Here is a 24,220-nt window from a genome sequence, read left to right on the forward strand (position 1 = left end):
AGTTTTGGGCCCTCTTGCTCTCACTTGGTTTTCTCATTTGTGGCTGGTGCTCTACCACCTGATCCATGTCTCCAGGCCTGCATTTTCCTGGTTAATTGGAGATGGAGTCTCTGGCTTTTCAAGCCATGATCCCCCAGTCTCAACCTTCTGTATAGCCAAGGCTAAGGGTGTGAGCCATGGTGCCAGGCCTCACCCCATTTATCATGCTGCCACTTTAGAAGGCTCCTGAATCCCTGGGGGAATGTTGAGCCCCTTTGCCCTCTAGCCCTTCCTCCCTTGCAGAAGGCTCTGTGGCCGGGACAAGTCTGGGGCACTGGGCTAGAGCCGTGTGCTGGGCGGGATGTGTCACAGCAGCCGCTCTGGGAGCTGCTAGATCCCAGTCAGTAATGGAATTTGTGGCTTCGAGTTCCAGGCTGCCCTCCACCTCTACGCCACAGACGTGGCTGCGGGCGGGCTGCTGTCCCAGAGCTTTGCGTGAGGCCCTCCAGGTGGCACCTTTGCTGGTGTGGTACACGGCCACTGTGCTGCCAGGGTCCCCTCCAGCTGCTGCTGCCTACTTGCACCGGCCTTATCTGGTGCTGCCCAGCGATAGTGCGTCCAGCACCTGCTGACCTTAACCTGGGCCCTTCCACAACACAAGGGCCCTGTTCTCCCCTGGCCGTGGGCTGACCTGGCACAGGGCCCAGTGACTGGGTGGGCCGGGTGGGGCCGTTTACTCAGGCACCCCTGGGGCAGCGGGGTGGGTTCTCCCTAGAGACCTGGTGACGCAGGAAGCACAAACCCCACATTTCCTGTAGAGCAGTCAGCTCGGGGGTCACCTTACCTGGCAAGTGACCTAATCTTTTAATTGTTTAATTGCATGGAAATCCACCAAGCTGTTCACTATTGTGCATTGTTCCACGCAGGGCTCCAGGTCACTTGCCACGTCCCACAGCCACCACCTCTGTCCAATTCCAACATACTTCTAGCCCCCTCTGCAATCTCTCTCCAGGCCCCGCTGGCCACTGGGCGTCTTCTGGGCAGTTGCTGTCCTAGAATCACACACTGGTTGGCCTTTGCCTGACTTCTGTCAGTCAGGCCTCATCCGTGAGACAACATAGAGCCTCATTCTCTCTTATGGCTGAGTAATACTCTGTGTGTGTGGGTGGACAGCCCCATCTGTATGTCAGCTGGTGGGCGCATGGCTGGTCCCCACCTTTGGTTGTAGCCAACAGAGCTGGCCTTTCCTCTGCACTGGTCTTGGGCCCTGGACAAATGACACCCAGCCTGAATTGAGCCCTTGCAGTGGGCAGGCTTCTCCCATGTACTGGGTGGGGACCCCTCATCCTCCAGTAGGAACTGCAGCCCTGGCTGGGGTCCAGCAAGGTTCCAGGGGACTCAGGAAGGGCCCATGTCTGGAAGAGGGGGAGGCCAGGACCCTCACCAGATGTTCGATCTCAAGTTGCTTGTGGGGTACCAGCCCCAACCAAGGGGCCCATGGGGTGGGTGGGGCTCTGAACAAAGTCCAAGACTTTCTAAAACTGAAACCACCATGTAATGCAGAGTCCAGCTGGGCACTGGGGACAGTGAAGGGAATGTCACCAGGATTAAACTCCATTTGGGTGCCCAAGGCAGGTGGGGTTCAGGGCAGGGCTGGGGCAGAGGGCAAGCCCAGGTGAGGCAGGTTGGTGGGGGAGCACCTCAGTGTGCCCAGCAAACACCCAAACCTGGGGTTCATCCTCCAGCTTTCGCTCCGAGGTGCTGGGGTGTGAGCCCAGGCTGGGCACCAAGGCTCTCCCAAGGGAGCCTTCATCTGGAGTAGTTGGTGTGACAGCCCTGCTGCCATTGCCCTGGCTGAGACCTATGCATCCTGGGATCACCGAGTCTTCCTGGGGCCGGAGCTCCATGCGTGTGATATGGACAGGTTGGGGTCGGGGAATGCTTGCAGCCCTGTGGAGGCTGAGGAGCCACCAGGTCCCGCCGGCCTCTGTTGCTCCACACACCTGGGTCCTGGCCCGGGGCTGGGAAGATGAGAGGCTCGGCTGCTCCTACAGGTGAGTGGGCGTGGCAGCAAAGGGGCGTGTCCGAGAGGAGGGGTGTGGTCTGGATTGGGGACAGCCAGGTGGGCATGGGAATTTGACAGGTGGGCGGGACTTATGAACCTGAGAAGTAGGGAAGAGTTAATGTGTGGGCGTGGTCTGTAGGCGTGGGGGGCGGGGCTTACGGCCCGGGCTGTAGTGTAGCCGCAGGGGGAGTGGGCGGGGCCTGGGCGGGGCGTGATGAGCCAGTTCATTTGCTCTGAACTACCCGCAGCTGCTGGTAGGAGGCGGGCGGCCGGGGCGGGAAGGAGGTGGGAGAGCTGCAGGAAGGAAAGATCGGGCTGGAGGCGGGGGTTCGGCCCAGTTGAAAACTTTCTGCCGCCCTCCAGGAGCCTCAGGAGCGGAGACGCCGCGTGGTGAGTGACCTCAGGCGGGAACGGAGACGGGGAGCCCTACCGGGGAGCCAGCGCGGGGTTCGCCGCGCGGAGCATCCCCGCCCGTGGTCCTCGCGGGGCTCCGAGGGGTCCGCGGGCCGTGGTGCCGGAGTCGCCCCCATCCCTGTGGTTGAGGTTGGCGTGGGGAAAGCGCAGGACGCGCCTCGGTGAAGTCTTGGGGGCCTCAGTTTCCCTCCGGGGCATGGCGGGCTGTGTGTCCCCCCCCCCCGCACCCCCCCCCCGCAGCTGCTGTGGCCAGGTCAAGGTGCCGCGCCCGCATCACCAAGTTTCCCCGGGCACATTTTCCTTTCCTTCCTTTCTTCCTTGGGACTGAGACTCCCAATGTCTCCTGGGCTAGCCTTGAACCCAGAACCTCCTGCCTCCGCCTCCCGGTGCTCATTGCGCCAGGCCGACCTGGGGTCGTGCCCGGAGGTCAGGGCTGCTTCCTGCACGGGCTGTGACCCCTGGTGCTGGTTCTGGAGTGAGGGGATGGAGGTTTGGTGGGCCGAGCTGGCCCCCACCCAGCGTGTGGCCGTGCTCTGGGTTCAGAGAATCCACAGGGGACAAGTGGGAACAAGCCACCGCTGCCAGAGACCCCCAGGCCTCCGGAGATCTGTATGAGCTCTGGGAAGGCAGCCCCTAGGGGTGTTGTTCCCTTGTCCCCAGGCCCTGTGCATGACTCGGACCTGCAGGCCACCCCGGAGGCTAGGGACTTATTCAGGGCAGCCCTGGACTCCCTTCCTGGGGGGAGTCTTGGCTTGCCTCCGTTGCCTCTTGTGGTGGGGAGCTCATTACCTAAGTGACAGCCTAAAGGAAACACACCTATGACAGCCTTACCTACCCCCTTTGGGAGCTGGCTGCCGTATGCCTCAGTTTCCCTCTTCATAGAAATGACACTAGCCCAGCTCCAGTGCCAGGGTGGCGGTTGCAGGCGTGATCTGGTATGTTTACTCTTCTGATTATACAGCTCATTATGTTCCATTCCTGACATTTATCTTTGCACGACCGAATTAACTGACCACAGCAGGGCGGTAAGGGAAAGGCCCAGGACTGGGTGGGGGTCCAGGAAGTCCCGAGGGGAGCGGTCAGGAAGTGACCTTGGTGGGGCTGGGATGCCTAGCTGCCTTCCTAGGTTCAGGTTCCCCATTCAGCAAGAAAGCAGGGATGGAGCCCTGGAGAGGGGAGGGGGCGGGGCTGGCACCACAGCATCCACCCCCCTGAAACCAGTGGCCCACTGTGGATCACTGACGGAAATGCTGCCCAGAAATCAGGAAGCCAAGTTCTAAAGGGCGTGGCCCTCCGGTTCCCTCCCGCAGGCTTACCCTTGTGCTGGCTTCGGCTGTTGGCCTCCACCTGCTGAGGTTTTATGAAGCCAGCACGCAGCCCTCCTTGCTCTTCATAAAAGTAACCCCATGCTTGTTAAAGCAGCCCATCTGGGAGTGCCAGGGCTGGGCAGAGGCATGGCACCCATGCCTGCTGGCCTGCCTGAGAGCTGGAGGCCCTGGGGGGCCTTGACCGGGAGCAGGGCTTCTACATCTGCTTTCTGTTTCTGGGAGAAGGGTCTTGTTTGCTGTTCCTGTTATTCTGGGGTCTGCAGAGGTCCCCTGTTTTCTTGGGCCTCCTGGCTGTCTGGAGACCCAGTGGGGCCCACACCAGGTATGCCCCTGATCCCCTGACCCCTGCCCTCACTTGGCAGGAGAACATTGAGATGCCCCCTATATGGGGCCTCCTGAGGCTGAGGCAAAAGCCATTATGCCCAGTGTCCCAGCATGGACAGCCCCAGTGGGGGCTTCAGGGACTCAGGGGACAGCAATAAGACTGAGATTAAGACCCCCCCAAGTGCCTGGTACCACCCAGGTCCAGGGAATTAGGCTTCTTGAGAAGGGCCCAGGGCTTCATGGACTCATGGACTTCATGGACTATGGACTCATGAATATTCATTGAGTCATTAATGGCAGTCACCATAATAGTTCATAAATATCCAAGGAGCTGACCCTTGGATGTGCAACTCACAAATATTCAACAGCCATTAATATTCACCTTGATGATACATAAATATCCAATAGTGCCATCATCATGAATTTTCAATGTGTTATTAGCATTCTTTTTTTTTTTCTTTCTGCCAGTCCTGGGGCTTGGACTCAGGGCCTGAGCACTGTCCCTGGCCTCTTTGCTCAAGGCTAGCACTCTACCACTTGAGCCACAGTACCACTTCTGGCCTTTTCTATATATGTAGTGCTGAGGAATTGAGCCCAAGGCTTCATGTATACAAGGCAAGCACTCTTGCCACTAGACCATATTCCCAGCCCAGCATTCTTTTTTTGTGTGTGTCAGACTTTGGGCTTGAACTCAGGGCCTGGGCGCTGTCCCTGAGCTCTTCAGCTCAAGGCTAGTGGTAGAGCACTACCACTAGCTGTGCAGAGCCACAGCACCACTTCCAGTTTTCTGGTAGTTAATTGGAAATAAGAGTCTCACAGACTTTCTTGCCTAGTCAGGCTTTGAACCATGATCCTCAGATCTCAGCCTTCTGAGTAGCTAGGATTACTAGTGTGAGCCACTGTTAGCATTCTTTCTTACAACTTGTGAGTATCCAGTAACTCAACTATTTACTATGGCAGGCAAGCTGCAACTGTGACATCATTAATATCCAATGCATCATTAATATTAAGCAGGGCATCATGCATATTCCATTACCAGCCCAGGCTTATGAATATTCAGCCAGTAATCAGCATGCCACACTTTAGGTAGAGGCTGAGTGGCCAACATGGAGACATCCTTCCTCCTTTTGGCTAGGTGCCTCAAAAGTAATAACATCTGTGAGTCCTGTGGTTGTGGTCCCTGAGGATGTCAGTTATCCCCACCTCCTGGCAGCCTAGGCCTTCCTCAGTTTCTCAAACAGTACCTGGAGCAACTAGGCCTGCTCTTGTCACCCTAAGCAACTGGCCCTACTCTTGCCACCGGGGCCACAGTGGAAGCAACCAGCACCAGGCTGGTGGCCGCTGCTCCTGGCAGTGGCTGGGGGAGGAGGACGCTTGCTGCCCTGGCATCTGCATCAGAAGGCAGTAGGTGCAAAGGCTCTGGGGCCACACAGTGCCTAGAGGTTTAGGGTTTTTCGGAGCCCCCTGTGCTTAGAGCAAGAGCAGAATAAGGGTCTGGGGTGAGGGGATGACCCTCATCTGCAGCCCTGAGGAGGCTCCTGGGCCTTGGCCAGCAAAAATAAGTGGCTTTTCCTTAGAGGAAATCAATTGCTGGGGCAACAGCAAAATGACACTCAGGTATGAAGGGCAAACAGCCTCCGGCAGACCTGACTGGTCTGGCAGTGGGGCTGCTGGCAAGGGTCCTGGCTCATCCCAGATGTCACCATCGTCAGCCCAGTGTCCCCCACCTGACTCTGGTCTAGCTTGAGGGGGCTCCCCCACCCACCCCAAACAGTCCCTGCCCACCTGGCCAGACCAACGCCGCCCCTGGCGCCCTGACCAACTGGCATTCAGAGGTCATGCCTCATCCTGCTGTCACATAGCTGGGCCAGGGCAGGCTGCGCCCTTCCAGGCTGCAGCTGGGTGGGGGCAGGCCTGGCCCTGGTGGTGGTCACATGGGCCCAGGCCCAGCCCCCACTGCAGCCTGGTGGCTTCTGTACCCCACTTCTTGGGGGGGAGCTGGGTGGGGTCCACACTGGACTCACTGGCCACCCCCACAGTGTGCCGGGTGCCAGGAGGAGACAGAGAACAGCCAGGACCCAGACCCCAGGCTGCTTGAGGTAAGTGGCTGGGTCTGCACAGACCCTGGCAACCCCCCCACAATGCTGTGACACAGCCAGGGTGGGAGCAAGACGGACACCCCGACTTCAGACAGGAGATGCTGGGCTCGCCTGGATGAGGGGCATGGCAGCAGCGGTGTTTGAGGTTGCATAAGAGTTCACAGAGGCCCACAGGGATTCATCTGCGGTGCCAGGTGGTCCCAGACCTCTGAGCTGCTCTGCCATGGGGAGTCCCAGAGCCCACATGGACCTCTCAAGGAGCCAGGACTGGGCAGGGAGATGGGTTTAAGGGATGAATATGAGTTTGCTAAGGAAGATACTGGGCAGGAGAGAGGCAGGGGTGGAGACTGGAGCGTAGGGCCATGCAGCGGGCACTGTTCTCCTCAGGACCCCCGGACCCAGGCCGGATGCGGTTCCCCCGGCTGCTGAGGCCGGCCTGGACCTGCCCCTGGCTCTGGCCCTGGGCGCCTGCGTGCTTCTGGCCATCGTCTACCTGCGCCCTGCACCCCGGTGCACAGCCCCGGAGGAGGCGCCAGGCACGCGCGCTGCCCTGGCCCAGCCCCCACTTGCCCCACGGCCCCCACCCTGTACCCCCAACACCTCAATAGCCCAGCACCCTGATTTCGCGGCGCAGCCCGTGCATGTGCGCGACTTCCTGCTGTACCGACACTGCCGCGACTTCGCGCTGCTGCAGGACGCAGCGGCCGACAAGTGCTCGGGGCCTGTGTTCCTGCTCCTGGCCATCAAGTCCTCTCCTCGCAACTACGAGCGGCGCCAGCTCGTGCGGCAGACCTGGGGCCTCGAGCGCCAGGTGCGGGGCGCGCCCATCCGCCGCCTCTTCCTCGTGGGCACCGCCTCTGACCCACACCAGGCCCACAAGCTCAACCGGCTGCTGGAGCTGGAGGCCCAGACACACGGCGACATCCTGCAGTGGGACTTCCATGACTCCTTTTTCAACCTCACGCTCAAGCAGGTGGGCCAGCAGGGGCCGCTGAGGTTTTGAGGGATAGTTAGAGGCTGGGCAAACCCTGCTGGGGTGACACCTGGAATCCTAACCACTGGGGATGTTGAGACCTGCAATATCACCATGGAAGGCCAAGCCTGGAGAATAGTCCACAGGACTCCCATCTCCAAAATAACCAGCTAAATCCAGGGCTGGAGGGGTGGCTCAAAGGGTAGAACACCCGAGCAACCAAGCCAAGCAAGGGAGAGGTCCTGAGTTCTAGCCCACACACAAGGAAAAGTAGTGTGACTTGTCAATTTGAGAAGTACGGGTCCATTCACAGCAACAGAGAGCTGGCCCTGGGCTGGGTGCTAGGCAAGTGCTGAGCGAGCCCGGCGGGGTGGGGCAGCAGGACAAGCGGAAGTAAAATTGTCACACAGTGCCACTGAGGACAGGGCAGAGCCAGGCCGAGCCAGATGCACTTTGGTAATGTGTCAGCGGCTCCATTCTTGTGGAAGATGTCTCTGCAGAACCCCAGCTCTCCCGGAGGCAGAGGCTGGGTGAGCCAACTTGTATACTGAGGCACGGGGAGGAGGTTAGGGCTGCCAGGTCACCTTCTGAGAGACGTCTGTTTATTCACTTATTTGTTTTGGAAAGAGAATCACTGCCACCACAGGTTGGCCATAGGCTCAGATCCTCCCGCCTCCACAGAATGCTGGGATTCCAGGTGGGGAGGGCAAAACCAGAGCCGGGGGTGGACAGGGACAGCAGTGGGAGGAGCCAAACGTGGGTGGGCGTTGCCTTCCGTGCCCCCGCCCTCAGCCATATCCCCTCCGCAGGTCCTCTTCCTCCGCTGGCAGGAGACCAGGTGCACCAACGCCAGCTTCGTGCTCAACGGGGACGACGACGTGTTCGCACACACGGACAACATGGTAGCCTACCTGCAGGGCCAGGACCCCGACCGCCACCTGTTCGTGGGCCACCTCATCCAGAACGTGGGCCCGATCCGAGTGCCCTGGAGCAAATACTTCGTGCCACGGCTGCTGACGGCCGCGGAGCGCTACCCGCCCTACTGCGGCGGCGGCGGGCTGCTGCTGTCGCGGTTCACCGGCCGCGCACTGCGCCGCGCCGCGCCTGCTCTCCTGCTCTTCCCCATCGACGATGTCTTCCTGGGCATGTGCCTGCAGCACGAGGGGCTGCGGCCTGCGGCCCACAGCGGTGTGCGTACCGCAGGTGTGCATGCCCCCTCCCCGCACCTCTCCTCTTTTGACCCCTGCTTCTACCGCGAGCTGCTGCTGGTGCACCGCTTCCTGCCCTACGAGATGCTGCTCATGTGGGATGCGCTGAACCGCCCCGACATGGCCTGTGGCCGCCGGGCCAAGATCTACTGAAGCCCACTCACCTCCCCCCACCCTCCCCAGCCCCCTCTGGGGTGTCGAGGCCTTTGCCTTTCTAGGCAAGTTAGGAGGGGTTAGTAAGTGGATGCCATGAGCTCCTACCCATCCCTTACAACCCCTGCGGTGATGCTCACTGCCTACTCCCTGTCCTCAGAGACAGTGACCACCTCCTCCGCATGGCAGCCACAGGAGGAAGCCCCCAGTGCAGGCTCCAGCCCCACTGGGTCTCAGCCTGCTGGAGGCCTCAGCGTCTGAGGACAGGAAACAGGGCATAAGGGCCCCAGACCCCTCCGGAGGAAGCCAAGTGCTTAAGAATCCCAGTGGGGGGGGGGGAGCCCCATGTCTAGTGCCCCCCAAACTCAGGGAGTGGCCAGGGAAGCAGGGACCCCTCGCTCTGAGGGTTGGGGTCTGGCCCAGACCACACAGACTCAGGAAGGGCACTTGGGCCTGGCGGGGACCTGGGGAGCCAGGTGTCAGCATAAATTGTTTTGTGCAGCTCTCGGAGTATTGACTGTTAACTACTGGTTTCAGGCTCCACCCGTGAGCTGCACCCCGGTCCCTTTTAATTTTTTTAAGTCATTTATGGGCCCAGGAGGGTGGCCTAGTAGTACAGTGCTCACCTAGCATGCATGTAGCCCTGGGTTTGATTCCTCAGCACCACATACACAGAAAAAGCTGGAAGTGGTGCTGTGGTTCCAGTGTTAAGAGTGCTAGCCTTGAGCAAAAGCAGCTCAGGATAGTACTCAGGCCCTGGTTTCAAGCCCCAGGACTGGCAAAAAAAAAAAAAAAAGTAATTTACTTATTTTAGCAAAGAAAGTCTGGTCTACAGTCATCCTTAAAAGGCTCCTTCCAGGCTGGGGGTATGGCGTAGTGGTAGAATGCTGGCCTAGCATAGATGAAGGCCTGAGTTCTCAACTTCTCAGCACCACATACACAGAAAAAGCCAGAAGTGGAGCTGTAGCTCAAGGGTTAAAATGGTAGCCGGAGCAAAAGCACCACAGGGACAATGCCCAGGCCCTGAGTTCAAGCCCCAGGACTAGAAAAACAACCTCCTTCCACCAGGGGAAGTGAGGCAGGGGGTAGGTGGAGGTGGCCAAGGGTCCTGCCAGGGCAACTGGACCTGGCCCAGCCCAGCTCAAATTCCCCAGTGCCCCCAGCCCACATCCACACTGACCTGGGACCCTTGTGGCCTCTGCCTATCCCAGGAGGGCTCTGGTCTGTGTCCCTCTACCTCCAGCAGTGCCCATGACTTCATTGTCCCTACACATGGCCATCCTAGGGCGTGGCAGGCGCTTTGAGGAAAGTTTTCTAGAACCAAGCAATGGGAATGGCAGCCAATGGGGGAGGGGGAGGACAGCAACATTCCTCCCTGACAGCACAGGCAAAGGTCTTGAGGTAGGATGAGTTGCTGCAGGGCAGCAGCAGAGCCCTGGGGCTGGAGCAGGACTAGGAAGAGGTAGGAGAAAGGGCAGGAGGTCACAGGTGCCACAGTCAGCTGCTTGCTGCTGGCTGGGCCTGGCCAGGCCAGCCTTCTCCCTGCCTCAGTTTCCCCACTTGGCCTCCTGGGGACTCAGAGCATCAGGCTGGGAGAGGCAGGGCAGCTGTAGGACCATCCAGCAGAGGGGCTGTCGGCCTGAAATCTTCTAGAAGAAAAACACGAAGCTGCTTTGCCACTTTATTTGGAGTTTGGGGATTCAGGAGCTCCAGGCTGGCTGTGTGTGACCTTCAGCGCCCAGCTCCTTTGTATCAGTGGGGTCCTGAGCTGAGGTGAGGGTGTCTCGGGCTGGCGGGGGTGGGGTGGGGGCTGATGGTGAGCCCTCCCGCCCTGGTCAGGCCTCTGGGGCGCCAGGTGGTCAGTGTGGGCAGAAGCCCACGAGGTCGTGCTGGGCGCAGCCGAGGACGCAGCAGCGGTGCACGGGGTTGACAGCACGGCGGCGGCGATGGAAAGCGGCCGGGGTTTCTCGTCCAGGCTGGGGGTCCCCGGAGGCGCCCAGCGTGTGGAGTCGCCGCACCTCCAGCCAAGGCACCAGCTCCCCTGCAGACACGGGATCACGGGAGCTGCGGCTGGAGTCGCGGGCGGGGGGGGGGGGGGGGGAACCCGGGCCCCGCCGCACCCCGCGTGGATAGGCACCTGCGTCGGCCCCAGCCCGCTCCCCCCATCACCATCCCGCCGTGCACTCACAGTCGCCGCCGACCTCGGGGGACCAGCGCGGCGCCCCGCAGACACGCACGAGCTCCCGCACCAGGCGGTGCCCGCACAGCCGCTCCCGCGCCGCCAGAGCGCCCACAAGTGCGGGGTGCGGCGAGGGGAGCAGCAGCAGCAGCAGCAGCAGCAGCTCCGGATGCATGGTGCTGATGATCCCTGAGTGCTGGGTGCTGAGTCCCGGGCGCCCCGCCCCGCCCCCTTTATAGGCTGCTGAGGCCTTGACGAGAGGTCAGGGGCGGTGGCCCCATGCGTGCGCGGAACCTCCCTCCACACCTGTAGCCCCGACCCCAACCACTGTCCCTGACCCAGGCTCCAGAAGAAAGGAGTGGGAGAGGGCCCGCCTGACTCCAGTTGCTGACGAAGAACTGAGGCATGGGGGATCCGCACTGGCCTGGGCCCCTCCAGTCCCACACACAGGGCTGGGCATCCCTATAGCGTCACCTCCGGCTGGGCCGGGCCCTGGGGACAAAGTGTGTGTCAGGCTGGCCCCAGGGAGGGAGCATTGTGGGTCCTTTTGCCCAGCAGGGAAACTGAGGCTGGCCTTGCCCAGTTCAGGTCCATTCCACAGGGAGAGCAGAGCCAGCCCCCTCCTTGGCCCCACCCCTCTTCAGCCTTGTCTCCCCCTCTTTGGCGGTCTTCCTGTGTCCCTCTGTCTCTCTCCACATTTCCAGCAGCCTGCGCAGCACTGCAAATTTGCACTGCTTTCTGCTGATGCCCCCCCCCCCTTGTTCCCCAAGTCCAGCCTTGCCCTCTGACCTCCCAGAGCAGCGTGTTCCCTCTGCCCACCTGGGGCTCAAAATCAGCTGCCCCATCCTGGAGCCAAGGCCAGCAGCTGCAGCCAGGGGGGGCCTGACCCTGAGCCCCACCCCACCCACCTCTCCCAGCTGCACCTCGCACCCCAGCCATCCCCCCAAAGCCCCAAGACATGCCAAGAACCGCCTTCATCTATGAAGTCCTTTATTCATTAGTTCATTCATTCAGAAAGCACTCCTAGAGCCCACTTGCCCCTCTGTGCCCCCACGAGCCCCCAGGTCAGGGCAGCAGGTGGACATAGACACTGACCCTGATGTGTGTCATTTAAATCTGTCCACAGACATGTTTGGTTGTGGTTATCGGTTGTAGGGCTTGAACACTTGAGCCCCAGCACCACTTCCCGTCTTTGAAATGATTCATTGGAGATGAGTCTCCCTGGGACTCTCCTGACCCCGGCAGCTTCGAACTGAGATCAGACAACCCCTGCCTTTAATCCTTGCGAGCAGCAAAGGCCACCAGAATGGGCTTGGTTGGGGGTCTTGGTGCCGCGGGGACCCTCTAAACCCAGGGTGGGGCCACTGCTGGCCTGGAGATCAGCAGGGAACAGAGTACCCAGGGCTGAGCCGCAGGGGCCGCACAGTCACCTCATCCCCGGGCCCCCCCCCCCCCCCCCCCGCTCCACAGCGCATCTAGCCGGGGTCCCAGGGTGTGGAAGCTCGGCCGCTCCTGCGGGCTGGAGGCCCAGCACAGCCTCATGAGCTCGTGGACCTGGGGGAAGAGGTGGGGAGAATACAGTGCTTCAACGCCCCAGGGTGTGACTCTATATGAAAGCACCACTAGGTGGCACCCATTCCTGCTCCCCTGGAATCTTAGGGCAAAGACTGGGCTAGGTCCCAAGTCTCACCTACCTCCCACTCCCATGTCCCAGCAGCCTCTGGTCATTGGACAACACTAAAGGCACCCCAGGACCTTGGCACCAGCCACGCCCCCAGTGTTTGGGGGCTGAGACAGGGTTATACTTGGAAACAGGCCAGCCAGCACAGAGGTATTGCTCACCTGGGAAGGGCAGGCAGGGGGTGCAGGCAGCCTGTAGCCCTGGGCCAGCAGGTCCAGGAGGTGGCAGAGGGCAGGGGCATCGCCCTCGCAACCCATCATGTGCAGGAACTCCTGGGAGAAGAGAGGCTCGTGTCTGGGAGGGGCCGTCGAGATGGGGCGCACAGCAGGAGTGGGTCCTCCCCAGGGCTAGGTAGCAGGCAGGACAGGCTGCGCACCGGCAGGGGTGGGATGGGTGTGGGAGGGACTGGGTGCACACGGCAGGAGCAGGAATACCCTGGGGCTGGGGTGCAGGTGGACCGGGTGCTAGCAAGACAAAGCTGAGGCCCACTCACAGCTGAGGGGCTGCAGTTTTTGTCACCATAGGTGAACAGCTCATACAGCAGGACCCCGAAACTCCAGACGTCAGACTGGCGCGAGAAAACATTGTCCGCTAGGGACTCGGGGGCATACCTGGGGGACCAAGGGGGAGGAACAGGCATGGGGCTCAGTTTCCTGGCTTGGGGCGGAGCTTCACCCTGTGATGCACCTGAGCACAGGCGGTGGGGCCAGGAACTGGGAATAAGCAGTCCGGTGGTGGTAGGGGCAGGGATGGAGGAGGGGGTAAGTGGCAGGGAGGGGTCAGTGTTGAGCAGTGGGCGGGGCTATGGCGGGTGTGGCCTGGAGATTGGGTGTAGCTACTCGGGCTTGTGGGCGAGGTGGGGCAAATGTGCTGGGTGGGGCTGTCCTAGGCAGTGAGGTGGAGCCTAGGCCCTGGGCGGGGCCGGGCATCGCGGGGCGTGGCCTGAGCGGCAGGGTCAGAGATGCAGTAAAGGGAGGCACCAAGGCTAGGGGAGGCAGAGCTAAGCAGTAAAGGGCGGGACCAAGGTCAGTGAAGGCAGGGCTAGCCACGGAGCTCAGCGAAATCACTGGGGAAGGCGGGGTCAGTACTGGTTGATGGGTAGGAGCTCAGCGAAATCACTGGGGAAGGCGGGGTCAGTACTGGTTGATGGGTAGCCTCCGAAGAGGGAGGACGGAGCTAGGGCAGGAAGGTGGGAGGCGCTGGGAGTGGGCCTGGCAAGGGCTGTGCTGGGCGGGGCACTGGATGGGTGGGTCAGGGCCCCCTCGGGGTCCCCACCAGAAGATGGGGCTCTGGCCTGGCTCGCGGACCACGTAGTATTCTTTGTCGAGCGGCAGCAGCTTGGCGAGGCCGAAGTCGGCGATCTTCACGTGCGCCTCGCTCTCCACCAGGATGTTGCGCGCCGCCAGGTCACGGTGCACACAGCGGCGGGAGCCCAGGTACTCCATGCCCTGGGTACTGGGGCTGGTGACCTCGTGGCGTGGCCCCTTCCAGGGGCTTCCTCGCCCCCCCCCAGCTCCGCCCAGCCCCACCACGTCCGCTCCCCCCCCCCACAGCCCAGCTCCCTCCTTCCGGCCCGCACCCACCCAGATCATCTCCCATCCACCCCCGCCCTGCCCGCCCCCTTCACTGCCTGCACCTTGCAGATCTGGGAGGCGTAGAGCAGGAGGCGGCTGGCATCCAGGCGCGCGCGGTGGCGGCGCAGGAAGTCACGCAGGCAGCCACTGGGCAGGTACTCCATGACCAGACGCAGGCTCTGGCGACCTAGAGGTGGGGTGCGGTCAGTGCGCCTCAAAAATCACCCATTCCCTCACCCCAGGGTCCCTCTCGTGTGGCGCTGTCCCCACCGAGGGAACAGCAGCCACCACACTGCTATCCAACAGCTGGACACCTAAAGCCTTCACGGCTCCTTTAAACCTCAAGAAGGCCCATTATCAATGGAGGAGACTAAGGCTCCTAGTGCATGCATGGCCCAGCAGGAGCAGGGATGCGAACCTGTGCCTCTCTGAGTCTAGTCCATCAAGCAGCACCAGGTAGCACGCGGGGCAAGACAAAGATGCACCCGGGAGGGGGGCCACCCTGGGCTCCCGCAGCCTCCCGCAGGCCCCTACCTGGGCCGTAGCTGACACCGCGGTACTTGACGATGAAGTCGCAATGCATGGCTTTAAGAATCTGGATCTCCCGCTGGAAGTCCCTCTGCTGGTCGGGCCCGCTGTGCTGCAGCTGCTTCACAGCCACCAGGGCGCCCGTGTTGTCTCCGAGGGGGTCATAGCGGCACAGCTCCACGCTGCCAAAGTTGCCCTGGGGGGGGCGGGGCTGGTGAGCCCGTCCGAGCCCCGCCCACCCGTGTAGACACCGCCGCCCCACTAAGCCCCGCCCACCACAGGCTGCACCCACCGACCAGTAACTCCAGCCGCTACAAGCCACGCCCATACATGAGGCCACGCCCGTGTTCTCAGTTCGGCCAATAGGCTCCCCCCACCCGCACCAAGCCCCGCCTACCCAGCCCGGGGCCCACCCATCCTTCATCTTCCCCCTGGTCCCCACCTCACCTTGCCCAGCTGTGAGATGTATTTGAGGTGCCTTTCCTCGAAGATCGTGGGGTCCTGGCAGCCATAGCGCTGGGCACTACTCCAAAGGCCATCTCGAGGCTCAAGGGCACTGGGTATCGGATCTGAGAGCAGCTCATAGTCTGTGGGCACACACAGCAGAGTGCACTGTGGCTCCCAGTCCCAGAGCCATGTTCTGTGTGGCAGCCCCTCCTTGGGCATTTTGGCAGGCCCACCGTGAGCCCAGGCTTCCTAGCCAGCAGTGCACACCCTGAGCCACACAATGTGGTTGCAGACACAGAGGACAGGGAGACCCAGTTTTCCAGGACCTGTGCCTGAGCTGGGCCTATGGTGGTACATGCTGGGTGACCCTCCAAGCCTGGCCCACAGAAAGCTACTGTCTGTGGGGTGAGTAGACCCACAAACTGGGAAGCCCTGCGGGACAGAGCCCATCATCAAATAAGAAGTAGCTGGGTTCCTGTGCCTCATGCCTGTCATCCTAGCTATTCAGGAGACTGAGATCTGAGGATCACGGTTCAAAGCCAGCTCTGGCAGGGAAGTCTATGAGACTCTTATCTCCAATTAGCCACCAAAGAGCCAGAATAGGAGCTGTGGCTCAAGGGGTAGAGCACTAGCCTTGGGCAAAGGAGCTGAGGGATAGCTCCCAGGCTCTGAGTCTGAGCCCCAGGATGGAACAAAACAAAACAAAAATATATTAAATGTGGGGCCTGTGTGTTACAGCAGCTAGCCCAGCTCACATAGACTGGTGCAGTCGCTGTCCATTGCAGGCCTCCTTGGGCCTGGTCTGCCTGCCCACTCTGCAGTACCTGAGGTGATGAGGCTGTTGAGGTCCCGGATAATGGCCCGGAAGGAGGGCCGCTGGCCTGGCTCGTAGGCCATGCAGTCCTGGATCAGTGAGGCCAGCTCTGTCCACTTGGGTGGTGGCAGCTGCTGCCGCTGCTCATAGAACCAGAGTTTCTGCGGGAGGAGGCAGTGGTCGGCCCAGTGCACCCCTAGCCCATCCTCACCCCGCCCCCGGCCTCTGGTCTCTGACCTCAGTGGGGTCCAGGGTGCTGATGGGCATCGGGCCTCCATTGAACACCTCCCAGGCTGTTGCACCGAAGCCCCACTTGTCCACTTCCAGGCCCAGAGCCTGCGCCTCCCGGGGACACTGCAGGCATTCTGGGGCCACCCAGGGGATCCTGTCTGTGAGCACTGAGATCCAGAGACAGGTGAAGTCAGGGTGCTTCCTCAGCCCCTCCTCAGCCTTCCTCCTCCGCTGCCTCCCCTCTCCCTGACATGTACTTTCCAGGCTGAGCACTGTGGGGCTGACTCCAGGGTCGCTCAGCTTGATGAAAGGGGGACTCCCGTCAGCCCCCTCCCGAGCCAGCAACACCTTCCGTGCAGACACGTTGCCATGAGGGAGCCCTTTGTCCTCCTAAGTGGATCACATGCAGGGAGGTACCATCAGGACAAGAGGAAAGAACTCTGGCAAACTCCTATATATCCTTCAGAGCCCACTGGACAGTGCCCAGGGATGGCCCGTGCTCGATCTTCTGAGCTGACTGCAACACTGCTCTTCCCAAGTGCTGCCCCCATGCTTCCCTGCTGCTGTCTCAGGGCTTCGCCCACACTTGGGGTACCTCCCTGGCTTCTCTGTCACCCCCACACTGATCTCTTGCAGGTGAACTGCCCAATGAGCCTCAGGACATGCCCTCCTTCCTTCTCTGCAGGAACTCCATCCGCCCTTCTTTTAGGAAGCTGTTCCAGCTGCCCAGCCTCCTGAATCCCTACTGCTCTGATGCTCTGAGCCCCAGGGGTGAAGGCATTCCCCCTCCCAGGTTCTCCCACCTCTAAGCCTATACTTTCTAAAATGCTGTTTGCCGAACTCCTATCCAGGCCACAGAGCAGCTTTCCCTTTCCCTCTACCACAGGTGACTGGGGGACTCACCAGGTAGTTGAGGGCATAGGCTAGTTGTTTGATCACCTGCAGCTTCCAGCTGGCGGGCAGCAGATGGCCATGCTTGAGCAGATACGTGTCTATGGCTCCAAGGTGAACAAATTCCTGCACCATGGTGCCTGGTGGAGGGAGGGGCAGAGAGGAGAGGAGTGGGGGAGACTGAGCTCTGTTCAAGATGCTGCACCCCCCAGTCCCAATTCACCCTGAAAACAGCTACAGAACGGAATCAATAAAGTGGGGCACAGAGAAGTTATGTATTGGGTGGAAAGCTGCACAGCAAAGGAAATCAGAAACCGGGAGTCTGTATAACTTGAAAACATTCTGGGTTTGGATACCAAGAGGGATCTGGAGCTGCCCCAGGCCTAGGGTTGCGTGAGTCTAGGATAGAGGGCTCTGAAACCGCACCCCTTCGGGGGTGGGGCCAGGAGGGGGTGGGTTGGGGTTGGGGATGAAGCAGGGTGGGGTAGGCAGGGCTGAGCAATGTGGGTGAAGCAGGATGTGGTGGCTGGGCGGGGCCTCGTTGGGCTGCAGGATGTGGGCGGGGCTCCTTGGGCGGGGCTTCAGGGACCTGCGGTGTGGGCGGGGTTTGACGGGCAGTGGGGCTTGGGCGGGGCTTGGGCGGGAAGGGGCGGGGCTTGGGCGGGAAGGGGCGGGGCCTCACTGTCTCCAGTCATGCACACTCCGTGGAGCAGCACCAGATGTGGGTAGGAGACCTGGCTCATCAGGCTGGCTGCTTCCAGGAAGGACTGGAGCGGGATGAGAAGAGACGATGCGTGGGTCCCTCCCACTCCTGATAAGCCCGACGGCTCCCAAATTGGACAGGACCTTTGCACAATCCAGACCCTCTTCCAGCCGGCACTGAGCCCTGATGCTTTTCTGTTTCAGGACTGTGCCTACCTCTGCGCTTCTGTCGTTTGTTTTTTCACTTCTCCGAAGCCTAGCCCCTCCACCCACCCGGCCCCGGCCAGCCCCTCACCTCCATGCAGTGCCTGTGCTTGGCATCCATCACCTTCAGCAGCACCTCAGTCTCGCGGGCCTCGCCGTCCACGGCCTCGCGGCGAAGGCCCCTGTAGATCTTGGTGAAGGATCCGTGGCCCAGGTTCTCCTTCTGGGGTGGGGTGGGGACCACGAGGGGTCAGCGCGGTGCCTGCTCTGGCCCCAGCCGAGCAAGGCTTGGGCGGTGTCTCCATTTCACAGTGGGGACACAGGGGCAAAAGCACGTGCCTGGGGCCTCGCAGCCCATGCGGCCACAGACCTGAGTCTCTAGAACCCCACGTGTGGGGATCCCTGGATTAGGGGTCTCTTACCCACAGCAGGCTGTCAGCAGGGATGGTGTGGAACGTCATGGGGCCCAGCTTGCATGGGGACTGGTGTGAGGTGGGGGCCGGCGAGGACAGGCTGCACCTGCTCCGCACCACGACCAGATTGGACTTTTCTACAGAAAGCAGGCAGAAGTGGAAAGCCAAAGGTTGGAGGTGGTGGCAGCCAAGAGCTGAGGTGGGGGCTCTACGGCAGAAGGTTGTTAAAGATGACACCTCAAGAAGCTCCAGCAGGGCCCTGAGAGGTGGGGACAGAGGGAGGAAAACCAGGGAGCCCCTGCCCCTGAGGGTGGTCTGAACTTGTCCTGCTGGGGGCTGAGAAATTTGCCAAAGAGGCCAGAGACAGCGCTGGGGGTGTCACTCGCACCCAGCTGTGCCTGCTTCTAACCATGCTGCTTGGCCAAATCACCTTTCCTCCCCCAAACGTTTTGCTCTGGGCTTTCGGCCTCCACACCAGTATCTTTAGGAAAAAGGTGGGCTCACCTTTGGGTCTGGGGGTGCAGCATGTGGTGAGGCTCAGCGTGACCCCATCTATATGCAGCCCCCCATCCCTGCATGCTGCCACAAGTTCTTGAAGGCTCTTGTGAGGCCGGCTGAGGCCAACCAGGGAGAAGGTCCCCGTGGGGTCCCGCCGGATCAGGCAGCCCTTGTAAGCAGGGCCGAGGGGAGTCTGCAAAAGGGGAAGGGGGCCCTGAGGGGGTGGTGGCACCTTTCCTCACACCCCCTTCTCAGCCCCACCGGCTCACTGCAGCCTCCACACCTTTGCTGAGAAATGGCCTTCCCTTCCCCTAGAGTTCCGGGAGTGAGGCAGGCTCTCAACTCAGGTCCTCTCCTCCACAAAGCCCTCCCTGACTGCGTGTGGACTGACCTGGACACAGACGGTGAGGAGGAAGCTGTCAAAGATCTGGGGGCTGCGGCGGAGAACATAGGAGCCAGGCAGGGACCCCTCGGTTTTTAGTTTGTGGATGGCAAAATCCAGCCTGTGGGGAAGGGTGGGGGGAAGGAGAAAGGATGGAGACAGAGAAGCCCGTGGGGACTGAGTCTGACTTCACTTTTCTCAGGATGAGCCCTGGCCTTACACATGCGGCTCTCCCAGTCTGGACCTGGGCTTGAAATCTGCCCCTCACCCCCCAGCCTGGTGACTGCCAGGCGCCCTCGGGTGCAAGGTGAGCAGCAGGGGGCCCCCATGCCCCCCACATGGTCCCGGCGCTGCTCACGTGATGGGGCCCCAGCAGCGCACCGCCACCTCCTCCAGCAGCCGCGGCGGGGCCGCCTCCTTGCAGAAGAAGTGGCTCGGGTCACAGGTGAGGCGGAAGTAGCCATCCACCAGGGCCACAAAGGACAGCGCCTCGGGCAGCCCTGGGAACTCAGCCTCCTGCGTGAACAGTGGGCGTCCGCAGTCAGGGCCTGGCCCGTGGACCCCCGCCGCCGTCCCAGGGCAAGGGAGCCCCCACCCACCAGGATCTGCTTGTCCGTCCTGGTGAGGGTCACCAGGCGGTGCTCCCCGGCTGGACCCGCTCGGGGCGCCTGCTTTATGCTGATGTCCACCACCTCCGGGAAGTCACAGAAGGGTTGGAAGACCTGGGAGGGAAAGAAAGGGCTGGGGCTGGGGGCCTGTGCTCAGCACCCCAAGCCTGGGCCCAGCCAACCCACGCCTCCGACCTCAACCTCCCTCTGGCCACGCCCACACGCCCACGCCAATCATTACCAAGCCCCATCAACCCTCGAGGCCCTGCCCCTGTCGGAGGCCCCACCCCTACTAGCGGCCACGACCCCTCGAGGCCCCGCCCCTGTCGGACGCCCCGCCCCCACAGCCGCCCCGCCCCCTACCGCGGCCCCGTCGAGCCCTCGAGGCCCCGCCCCCGTCGGCGGCCCCGCCCTACTGCACCTGGGATTCGCCCGCGCTCCAGGCTATGCCGCTGCCGCCGGCCACCCGCAGCAGCCCCCTCCCGTCCTGACTCCCCGTGGCCTCGGGTAGGCCCACGCGGAAGGTCTCGGCGTGCCGCTCCGGGTCCAGCCGCTCCAGGTCCATGACATACTTGGCCATGAGCGAGTGACGGTCGGCCTGGCTGGAGGCCACGCGGCGCAGCGCGCGGCGCACGGTCCTGCGGAGGCGCTTTCGGGTGACGAAGCTGAGGCCCTGGATGAGGTCGCGCAGAACAGGCGGCAGGCAGGCCTTGTAGCTGCGGGAGGACGGGGCGGGGGGGGGGGACACTGGGAGGCGGGGCCCGCACCCTCACCCCCATCCCGCACCCCGCGTCCCGAACTCCCACCCCACATGCTGCACCCCCACCCCGCGCCCCGCCTCCCTCACCCCGCAGGCACCCTCGGGAGCCCAGCTGCTCACCTCACGGTCCTCAGCAGCTCCCGGGGCCGCTGCGCCCGCTCGAGGCACATCTGGGCCAGGTCCAGCACTGCCAGGCTAAGGCACCTGTCCTGCTCCTCGAGGCCCAGGCCCACCGCCAGGCGCCCAGCAAGGAGGTCCCCTCGGTGCTGGGAACGGACACAGGCTCGCTGGACCACCCACCCACCACCCTGGGCTCCCCAGCCACCATGCACTCCAGACTCCCACCTCCAGGTGGGCCCCACCTGGGCAAAGAGGTGTTCCAGAACAGGCAGGTCAAAGATGGCGCTGGTCAAGTCCTTGTGCAGCCCAAAGCGGTGACATTTTTCCAGCCCGAACCAATTGGGGAAATGGAAGCTACCGGAGAAGGGGGGAAAGCCGGATAAAGGACCCCAGCCACCCCCCTACCCCTCCCCTCAGCAGGAACCAGGGTACAGGGTGGAGGCAGCAATTCCAGCCAGGGCCACAAACAGCCCAGGTTGTACCAGTACTCTTTGTACTGGGTGGCCTTAGGCAAATGACTAACCCCATCTGTGACACAGGCATTGGCAATTCCCTACAGAGGCTGATTCAAGCTCAGGGGGTTTTCAGGTGCTTCCTACCGCAGCCTGTAGACCAAGACTTGGGTGCCTGCGTCCTCCACAGAGAAGATGTGGCTTGGGGGAAACCAATGGGTGAGGTCCTCGGTGGCCAGAGCAAAGAGTGGATGGTACACGGGAAGGATGCCTGTGGATATGGGCCTATCATTCACCTCCTTGCACTCCCCATCTTTCCCTTGCTGGGCTGTGGTGTCACCATCCTCCCTTAGCAGACTCCTACACATTTCTCAAAGGCCCAGTTCCGATGCTGACTTCTATAGGTAACTATCGGCCCTCCACCTGGACCTCACCCAGCCCTGCCCAGCCTCGCCTGGCCCTTCAGGAGCCCACTTACCACTGGCCTTGGCAGCCTGCACGCACAGTTCCTCAGCTGATAGTTCCCCAAAGGAAAAGGACAGGCGCTGAGGAGGCCCGGGACCCCGAGCAGGGAGCAGCACATGCAAGACGCCAGCCTCTGAGGATGACAGACTGCAGGAGCGCTGGGGGATCAGGGGGGTCTCCTCGCTCGGAGGTGCCATGAGGACAAGCCACCTGGGACAAGAGACACCTTAGGCCCTCAAACAGGGTTGGAGCTGGGAGTCCCCTGCACCTGGATCTGTGTGGGCCCACACCTGTATTTGTCTGGACCCAGGGAAGACATCTCCAATCAACCCACAGCCCCCCTGTCTGCCCCCAGCTAGCCTGCTGGCAACCCGGCAGACAGGAGTAGTGGATCACAGAAGTGCAGCAAGCACTGGTGGTGCTGGCTTGAGCCTGGAGGCATCAGCAGGCCGTTCTCAAAGGGTGGGGAGCCTCTAGTCCACCTAAGCTGGCAAAGCTTCTGCCCCTGGTATAAGGGGTTGAGGGAGGGGTCCTTATGACTGACAATAGGGGCCTCTGTCTTCCTAATCCTTCTCTCTGTTCTTAACCAAAAACAAAAAAACTACCCCAGTGTGGGGACTCTGCCCTCATGGGGTGGGATCCAGGTTCGAGTCCCAGCCCCACTACATGTTGTGTTGCCCCAGCAGGCCTGGGGTCTGGGACTGGGCTCTGGGAGTGGTGCAGTGGGCTGACAGGGCTGGCCTGGGCCCTAAAGCAGGCACTTAGGGTTAATCCTTAATCTGCAAGGCTGGGGGACCCTGTGCCTGAGGCAGGCAGGCCCTGGGTGGAGGGAAGATGCTGGTGTGTGTGTGTAGGGGGGGTTCCTCAAAGGCATGCCCAGTGCCACCGGGGTGCAGAGGGGACCTGGAGACAGCCTGAACCGAGCTCTGCAGTAGAGTCTTAGCCTGCCAGGGGGCCCTGCATTGTGGCTCAAAGTAGTAGAGCACTAGCCTTGAGCAGAAAAGTTCAGGGACAGTGCTCAGGCCCTGAGCTCAAACCCCACAACTGACAAAAAAAGAAAAAACAAGATAAAAAATACCCACCCCCCCCCCCCCCCGCAGCTCTGTGTAGCTGGAAATTCTCCACCTGGCTCCCCTCCCGTGGCACACACAGGCTGGCAGGGCTGGGAATGGGGGTGTCCAGTTCTGCAGCACCAAGTGGGGCCCAGGGTCTGGCCCCAGGGCTCCCCAACATGTTGAGCCTCCTCCAGGTCAGCCTAGAGGCCCTGTGGCCTCCCGCAGGACCCTCAGCCAGCCCGGCCATCTGCCCCACACTTGCCCCAGCCCAGTGTGGAACTTACCTGGAGGTGGGCGTGCTGGATGTGCTGGAGGAAGAACAGGAAGCCAGAGGCAGGCGGGAAGTCCCGCAGGCGCCTTCCTGTGCAGCCCGGGCCTCAGGCTTCCTGAGCCACTGACATCTCCCGGAAGTTACAGGCGAGGAGGGCCCCGGGGCGGAGAGGACACAGCCCTGGCCTGGGAGGAGCAGAGCGGCCCAGGGTCCTCTGTAGAGCCCTCAATCATGGGAGACCCCAGACTCTAGGGAAGGGCTCTGAGGCCCAGACTCACCAGGCCAGAACTCTGTGCCTCAGTTTACCCACCTGTGGCAAGCTTGAAGTGAATTTTGCACCTAGGCAAGGAGGTTGTGTCCTAACAAAGTTCAAGTTCCCTTTGAGAAGTTTGCCCAGGACCTGGGGAGTAGGTCCGTCTGGGCTGCCATGCTGGGCCAGGCTCCAAATCCCAGGCAGATCTGGGGGACTGAGGCCCAGCCACAGAGGACAGCAGAGAAACACAGAGCAAGGAGAGGGCAGACTTGCAGCAGGACCAGTGGCTAGTGAGGACACAGCGAGGATAAAAGCCAGGACAGGAGAATGGGCTTGGTGCTGACTGAGCAGGCAGCACTCACTGGGGACAGGGCTTCTGAGAAGTGGGGGTACAGTGAAAGCTGGGGCCTCCCTGGGGAAGGGGCTGCATCCCCAGGAAACAGGCCCTGGCTGGTTGGCGGCTCTTTATGTCTGAGTTGCTACCTCTCTCCACAGATACATGTGGGTACAGGGGCCGCCAGGGCGCAAGTTGTAGGGTCCAAGCCTGGGCCAAAGCGCATGATCACACCAAGGCCTGGGGGCCCAGCTGCCAGCAGGTGCCCCCATGTGGGAGGGTTCCTAGGGGAAGTGGCATTGGGGCTGGACTCCAGGGACAGGTGAGGACTCTGGGTCCTAGCAGGCAGAGGCCGGGAGATGGAAGGTCAGATCGGGCTGCCCTGAGAAGTGTGCATGTCAGGGACACATGCTGATTCGAGTGAAGAAATGGAAGGGCCTTGCGGGGGGGGGGGGGGGGGGAGGGCAGGCACCAGGAGTAGCAACCAGTCGCTGATAATCCTGTAATCCCAGCTGCTCAAGAGGCTGACAGCTGGAGCATCATGGTTCAAAGCCAGCCCAGGCAGGAAAGTCTGTAGGACTCTTATCTCCAATGAGTCACCAGAACACAATGTGGTGGTAGAGCCAGTGGTAGAGCACCAGCTTTGAGCACCGAGGCTCAGGGACAGCACACAGGCAGGGGGGAAGGTCCGGAAGGGGGTGTGTCACGTGGTGGACACCTGCAGGGAGACCTTTTGAGTCACAGAGAAGAGCTGGGGCTTGGTGACTAAGCACCCCCAGGCTGGCCTAGCCCGAGCTCAGCTCTGCATCTTGGTC

At 61.5% G+C, this 24,220-nt stretch overlaps 3 protein-coding genes across 4 annotated transcripts; 1 reads left to right on the top strand and 2 right to left on the bottom strand.

The window, feature by feature from the left end:
• The first annotated feature begins 1,917 nt into the window (after positions 1–1,917).
• B3gnt3 (UDP-GlcNAc:betaGal beta-1,3-N-acetylglucosaminyltransferase 3) lies at positions 1,918–9,044 on the top strand. The gene is made up of 4 exons (XM_048340689.1): positions 1,918–2,033; positions 2,408–2,434; positions 6,597–7,182; positions 7,992–9,044. The coding sequence occupies exons 1-4, from the start codon at positions 1,918–1,920 to the stop codon at positions 8,541–8,543; spliced, it is 1,281 nt and encodes a 426-aa protein (XP_048196646.1). The 3' UTR covers positions 8,544–9,044.
• A 1,358-nt stretch (positions 9,045–10,402) lies between these two features.
• Insl3 (insulin like 3) lies at positions 10,403–10,897 on the bottom strand. The gene is made up of 2 exons (XM_048340690.1): positions 10,732–10,897; positions 10,403–10,584 (listed from the first exon to the last, which is right to left on the bottom strand). Exons 1-2 carry the CDS (start codon positions 10,895–10,897, stop codon positions 10,403–10,405), a joined length of 348 nt encoding a protein of 115 aa, XP_048196647.1.
• A 1,222-nt stretch (positions 10,898–12,119) lies between these two features.
• On the bottom strand, positions 12,120–22,904 carry Jak3 (Janus kinase 3). Of its 2 annotated transcripts, none has more exons than XM_048342555.1 (24): positions 22,832–22,904; positions 21,506–21,702; positions 21,175–21,298; positions 20,818–20,929; positions 20,576–20,721; positions 20,117–20,411; positions 19,687–19,809; positions 19,446–19,603; positions 19,097–19,208; positions 18,712–18,898; positions 18,217–18,344; positions 17,886–18,014; positions 17,571–17,655; positions 16,901–17,028; positions 16,255–16,387; positions 16,004–16,164; positions 15,777–15,927; positions 14,953–15,092; positions 14,512–14,701; positions 14,040–14,164; positions 13,679–13,851; positions 12,897–13,014; positions 12,565–12,675; positions 12,120–12,276 (listed from the first exon to the last, which is right to left on the bottom strand). In XM_048342555.1, exons 2-24 carry the CDS (start codon positions 21,687–21,689, stop codon positions 12,154–12,156), a joined length of 3,336 nt encoding a protein of 1,111 aa, XP_048198512.1. In that variant the 5' UTR covers positions 21,690–21,702; positions 22,832–22,904; the 3' UTR covers positions 12,120–12,153. The 2 variants fall into 2 exon arrangements, with proteins under 2 accessions (XP_048198512.1, XP_048198511.1); XM_048342554.1 differs by having other exon boundaries at positions 17,886–18,017.
• Positions 22,905–24,220: the final 1,316 nt, after the last annotated feature.

The sequence above is a fragment of the Perognathus longimembris genome, chromosome 3 (genome assembly GCF_023159225.1).
Source record: "Perognathus longimembris pacificus isolate PPM17 chromosome 3, ASM2315922v1, whole genome shotgun sequence".
Lineage (NCBI taxonomy): Eukaryota > Metazoa > Chordata > Mammalia > Rodentia > Heteromyidae > Perognathus > Perognathus longimembris.

Coding starts and splice junctions, on each gene's coding strand:
- B3gnt3 (XM_048340689.1), top strand. CDS start 1,918: ATGCTTGCAGCCCTGTGGAGGCTGAGGAGCCACCAGGTCCCGCCGGCC. Junction 2,034..2,407: donor AGGCTCGGCTGCTCCTACAG/GTGAGTGGGCGT, acceptor GCCGCCCTCCAG/GAGCCTCAGGAGCGGAGACG. Junction 7,183..7,991: donor TCAACCTCACGCTCAAGCAG/GTGGGCCAGCAG, acceptor TCCCCTCCGCAG/GTCCTCTTCCTCCGCTGGCA.
- Insl3 (XM_048340690.1), bottom strand. CDS start 10,897: ATGCATCCGGAGCTGCTGCTGCTGCTGCTGCTGCTGCTCCCCTCGCCG. Junction 10,585..10,731: donor CCCCGAGGTCGGCGGCGACT/GTGAGTGCACGG, acceptor CCGTGTCTGCAG/GGGAGCTGGTGCCTTGGCTG.
- Jak3 (XM_048342554.1), bottom strand. CDS start 21,689: ATGGCACCTCCGAGCGAGGAGACCCCCCTGATCCCCCAGCGCTCCTGC. Junction 18,018..18,216: donor CTGCTGACAGCCTGCTGTGG/GTAAGAGACCCC, acceptor ACCCCACCCCAG/AAGGAGAACCTGGGCCACGG. Junction 17,656..17,885: donor AGCACAGGCACTGCATGGAG/GTGAGGGGCTGG, acceptor ATCCCGCTCCAG/TCCTTCCTGGAAGCAGCCAG.